General features: G+C 47.9%; 1 protein-coding gene across 1 annotated transcript in view; it reads right to left on the bottom strand.

Annotated features, from left to right (window-relative positions):
* The window catches only part of Pex11g (peroxisomal biogenesis factor 11 gamma), a 13,486-nt gene extending 12,594 nt beyond the window's left edge, over positions 1 to 892 (bottom strand). Inside the window, exon 1 of the mRNA XM_005371758.3 lies at positions 823 to 892. Coding sequence (XP_005371815.1) covers positions 823 to 882 — 60 coding nt within the window. The 5' untranslated portion in view covers positions 883 to 892. The remainder of the gene's footprint in view (positions 1 to 822) is intronic.
* Between the last annotated feature and the right edge of the window lie 4,407 nt (positions 893 to 5,299).

Below are 5,299 nucleotides of genomic sequence, written 5' to 3'. Positions count from 1 at the left end.
AAGAGGCTGGAACTAATGGGTCAGGCAGTGATTAAAAGAATACAGTTTCCGTGTAATTATTTCGGGGCATAAGCTAAGCTAGCCATGTGAGCAGTGGGTGCTGGGGACCCAGCCCCCGCTGCTCTTATTTCAACAGTTCAGAATAATCCAAGAACACTGGTGGCCTGGTGAGATCTTGGTCATTATTTGATTCTGCAGGGCTGGGTTGGAAGGTTTGACCCCAAATGTCCAACACTAGATGACAGTGTTTGTGATCAATTGGAGATCCAGAGGGACAGGAATCTGAGGGCAAGGCACTAGCCGGGAAACCTCTGCCTTGCGGAAAAATCACTGGATTATCTTCCTAAAGCTAACCCCCAAGGTCTAGTCCCTTATGTAGCCACTTCTCCTGAGGCTGACTAGCAAGGTCCTGCTGCCAAAGTACTGAAGTCCAGCAATCTAAAGCCCTCTTTGGCAACCCTAATTAACATGCTCACTCAAAATTAAATGTCTCATCCTAACGCGGGGTTTCCCCCTTTACCCTTTGCCAGTTTGCCAATGGGTCACATCCGTCTCCTCTCTATCCAGTCCTTTGTTCCCCCAGGACAAGTAACTTTCTCTGTTCCCTTCCCCTTTTCCCTTGTACTCTGTCCTGTCTTTGTCTCTTATTCCCTGCCCTTTGTCCTCCTGGGGTAAATCTTTGCGCTGAGAACTTGGTTGTGTGGTGTCTTGTACCGATACCGGTCTCTTTAGAAACCCCTCTATGGCCTCAGTTTCCCCATCTCTGAGTTCTGACCAAACTCCAGATCTCTCCGGCGCAGGGCGGACCCAACCTCCTCTCACCAGGCGGTCCCGGCCCCTGTGGGACTCCAGCGAGGAAGCCAGACTGTGCAGCAGCGCCATGGCAACTCGATCGTGATGTCACCCTGGGCGGGGGCAAAACTCCTTCCGGAAAGGGTTGCAGGCTGGCGCAGGCGCAGCTGCGGCCCTTTGTCCCAGTACCGGCGCGGTGTAGGCGTGCTAACCTGAACCCTGGGTGCAAATGTATTGCTGCTACGTGTGTACTCCCTGCCCCTGGACACCCAGAATGATCTTCCAAGCCTGTTGCAATCCGCTCCACGGCTTCTTAGGCAACTCCCGCAAGCAAAGTGTTTCAAAATTGTCCACATTAGAAAAGAAAATCCAAGCAAAAGCATGTGTCAGACCCACACAAAAGGGGTTTCTCCTTAAAAGTGGGCTGCATTTGTGGCCTGCTTTATCAGCTTGTCTATAGTGATCATGTGTGACCTGTGTACTCTCACAAGGCATCTTAATTTTCATTTTTTTTTTTAGGAGTGATCAGATTGGTTGTTCGGTTCTTGATTTTTCTTTTTTCTTTTTTTTCTGAGAAACTCATGTCGCTCAGACTATCCTCAAACACAAACTCACCACATACTCAGGCTGGCCTTAAATTCCTGACTCAGTCTCCCAAGTGTTGGAATGACAAGCATGTGGCACAAGGCTGCAAGGCCTTCTAGACGTTAGCGGGCTACAAGGTACCTTTAGAAGTAAATGAGCCAGGCATGGTGACCCGCGCCTTTAGTGCATCAGGAGGCAGAGGATCTCAGTGAGTTCTAGGCCAGCCAGATCTACATAAGGAGCTCCAAGATAGCCAGGGGTATGTAGACCCTGTCTCAAAAAAACAAACAACAATATCCAGAAAGAAAAGGCCTACATAGGGCCAGCAGGGTGGCCTAATGGGTAGAGATGCTAACACGATGGAAGGGAAAAACTGACTCCCAGCAAGCTGTCCTCTGGCCTCCACAGTTAGACTTTGGCATGTGGGGTGTGTGTGTGTGTGTGTGTGTGTGTGTGTGCGTGTGTGTGTGTGTGTAAACAACAACAACAGGTACAAAGTTCTCTCTTCTAAGAAGGATAAAGTTTGGTAGCTTAAAGGTGTTTGATCCATATCCACTTGGAAATGGCAACAGAGGATTCAGTTTAGCAAACTGGGCTTTTGGGCAGAGGGAGGGGGCCGGGAGGGGATGACAGGTATTTTGAGTGTTTGTTACTAAACAGGATCTTATGCAATCCAGGCTGGCCTCCAACTGAATTTGTAGCCAAAACTGACTTTGGATTCTTGGTCGTCCTGCCTCCACCTCCAAAGCTTTGGGATGACGGGTATGTGCCACCAAGTCCTGTTTGTGCAGAACTGGGCATGAAATCAGGGTTTTGTGATTGCCAAACACATGTCTCACCTATTGACTAAGCCACATTCACAGCCCCCAGAACAGTACCCCGCCTCCAAAACAGGGTTTCTCTGTGTAACAGTCCTGGCTGTCCTGGAACTCACTTTTTAGACCAGGCTGGCCTGGAACTCACTGAGATTCAACTGCCTCTGCCTCCCAAGTGCCCAGCTAAGGGCTAAGTATTCTTTAAAAAAAAAAACAAAAAACAAAAAAACCATTTACTTAACTTTATGTGCATTAGCATCAGATCTCCTGGAACTGGAGTTAAAGACAGGTGTGAGCTGTCATATGGGTGCTGGGAATTGAACCCCGGGTCCTCTGGAAGAACAGCTAATGCTCTCAACCATTGGGCTATCTCTCCAGCCCCAAGAATAATATTCTTAAAGTGACAAAGGAGAGTCTCTCAGGGTGGTGAGCTATGGGTAGGTGGATAAAGGATACATAAAGGCTTGTTAGTAAAGTTTATTGAATAGGAGGTTGGGGGTGTAGCTCAGTTGGAAAACAGAAGGACACAGAATGGAGCAAAGGAACAATTTTACTCAAGTCTAGCATGGTGAAGTTGAATTTATTGAGGTTTCTTACAGGAGCATGGGTTCCTCAAAGGCATCGCAGAGAAGTCACCCCAGGCTGGAGGATGATCCTGAAAACTGCATGCCTGGAGCTTCCTGCTCAACTGATACGCAGCCTAGCTACCCAGAGAGTCTCCCCTCCCCAACAGTTGTTACTGTTTACACAGGCATGCACAAGACCATGTGTGCCCTCAGAGGACAGCAGGGAGCGTTGCATCCCCTGGAGCTAGAGTTACCAGATAGTTGTGAGCTGCCTGATAACTGAACTCTGGTCCTCTGTAGGAGGCGTATGTTCTTAACTCCTGGGCCATCTCTTCAGCCCTCGTTTGTTTCTGTAACAATGATTCTCAACCTTCCTAATGCTGCGTCCCTTTAATACAGTCCCTCACGTGGTGGCCCCCAATCATAAAACATTTTCGTTGCCACTTCACCACTGTTATTTTTTTCTACTGAATTGTAATGTAACTATATGATGGGCGACACTCATGTGGGTGACACCCGCGTCAGTTTGAGAGCCACTGCTTCAGAAGGTGAAGTCGTGAAAGGAGGTTAGATCACTGGGGATGCGCCTGGAAAGGGCTGTGGGCATCCAGGCCTGTTTCTGTCGGCCTCTGCTTCCTGGAACTCATGGAGACTCTGGCCATGGTGTGCTGATTCCCACAAGCCCAAATCAGTAAAACCGGGAGACTGAAGCCTCCACGATCATAACCTAAGATAACTCTTTCCCTCTAATTAGTGGGTTGCATCTTGTTACCGTAATAGAAAGACAACATAATGCTATGCGTATATGTCTCTTTTACCGATCTTAGCTTTTTTTTTTTTAGGTTTGTCAACATGATAACATGTATCAGAATTCCATCTCTTTTCTGGAAGTGAATAATATTCCAGCTGATAGACATACCATATGTTTATCTAGTCACCCATTGTTGGACTTTTGGGCTCCGTCTACCTTTTAACTCTTATGTATAAAGATGTTATGAGAACACGCACAGATACGCACTTGGTCAGGTCCCTGGTTTCAATACCAGAGGTGGAATTCCTGACTCATGTGATTACTTCTTCTCTCTTCTTCATTTTTGGCAGGAAGGGTGGTTGTTGGTGGTAGTGATGGGTGTGTGTGTGTGAGTGTGTGTCTGTGTGTGTTGCTGGGGGGTAGAACCTAGGGCCTTGCACTTGGTAGGCAACACCCTATCGTTGAACTACACCCCAAGCCCCGTGTTTAACTTTCAAAAACTGGATTTACATTTTGTTTATTAACGTACATGTGGGGGTGCACACATGTGAGTGACAGGCAGAGGACAACTTTCGGGAGTCAGCTGGGTCTCGACTCAGGCCTTCCTCAGCTCCTCTCCACGCTGAGCCATCTCCCTGGCTCCGGGTTTCTGAGGGATGCGGCAGGACTGGAGCCCCGCCAGTGTCTTTGCAACATCATTTTTATTCTGATAGTCAGCCTGGTGGATGGGAAGTGGTCTCCATGTTGCATTTCCCTACCTGGATAACCGACTCATTTTTGGAAGACATCTACTGTCCATTTCAACCTCTGTTACTCTCTCCCCTTCCCTCCCCTGCTCTTAACCCCATCTTTTTCCTCCTGTCCCTTCAAATGAAGCATCTCTCTGCCCCGGGGCCTTTGCACAGCTGTTCCTTCTGCCTGGAATGCTTTCCCTCTAGATACCTATGTGGCTTCTGCCTTCACCTTCTGTCCATATTTTCTTATATCTCTTACTTTCATGTTTGAAACAGGTCTCATTCTATATAGCCTATGCTCACCTTGTATACAAGATTCTTGGGCTTCTGCCTAAATGTCATCATCTTATGGGACCTTCCTGATCACACCTTCTGAATATTCCTTGCACCTTTATTTGGGTTGAGCTTCAATGAGGGGGATACACATGTGTACATACACATGTAGAGCCTAGACAGCCATGTCTTCCACTTTATTTTTGAGATAAGGTCTCTCACTGGCCTGGAGCCAGCTGGACATAGAGTCCCAAGGATCCTTTTGTCTCTGTCTTCCTGGTGCTGGAATTGGAAGTATGACACCACACCCTGCTTTTTAGCTACAAGCCCAGGGGATTGAACTTGGGTTCTTGCATAGCCAACCCTCTATCAACTGAGCCACTTCCCCAGCCCCTGAGACAGGTGTCCTGAACTTGCTAGCAGCTGAGGTTGCCCTTGAGCTCTACAGAGTCGTGTCCCTTCTTCCTAAGACCAGGGATGACAGGTGTGTACTACCAGAACTGACTCTGGGATTTGTGTGTGTGTGTGTGTGTTTGTTTACTTATTTGAGACGGGGTCTCACTCTGTAGCTCTGAATGGCCTGAAACTCACTATATGTTCCAGGGTGGCCTCACTTGCAGCTATCCTCCTGCCTCCACTTCGCAAATGCTGAGATTCCAGGCGAGCACAGACATGTCTAGAAAGATCCCTTGACTAACCAACCCAATTATAAAATGGGGCACTGAGCTGAACAGAGAATTCTCAACAGAAGAAGTTCAAATGGCCAAAAGACACCTAAGGTCA

The sequence above is a fragment of the Microtus ochrogaster genome, unplaced genomic scaffold, assembly GCF_000317375.1.
Source record: "Microtus ochrogaster isolate Prairie Vole_2 unplaced genomic scaffold, MicOch1.0 UNK125, whole genome shotgun sequence".
NCBI lineage: Eukaryota > Metazoa > Chordata > Mammalia > Rodentia > Cricetidae > Microtus > Microtus ochrogaster.
This window is presented reverse-complemented; position numbering and strand designations above follow the sequence as displayed.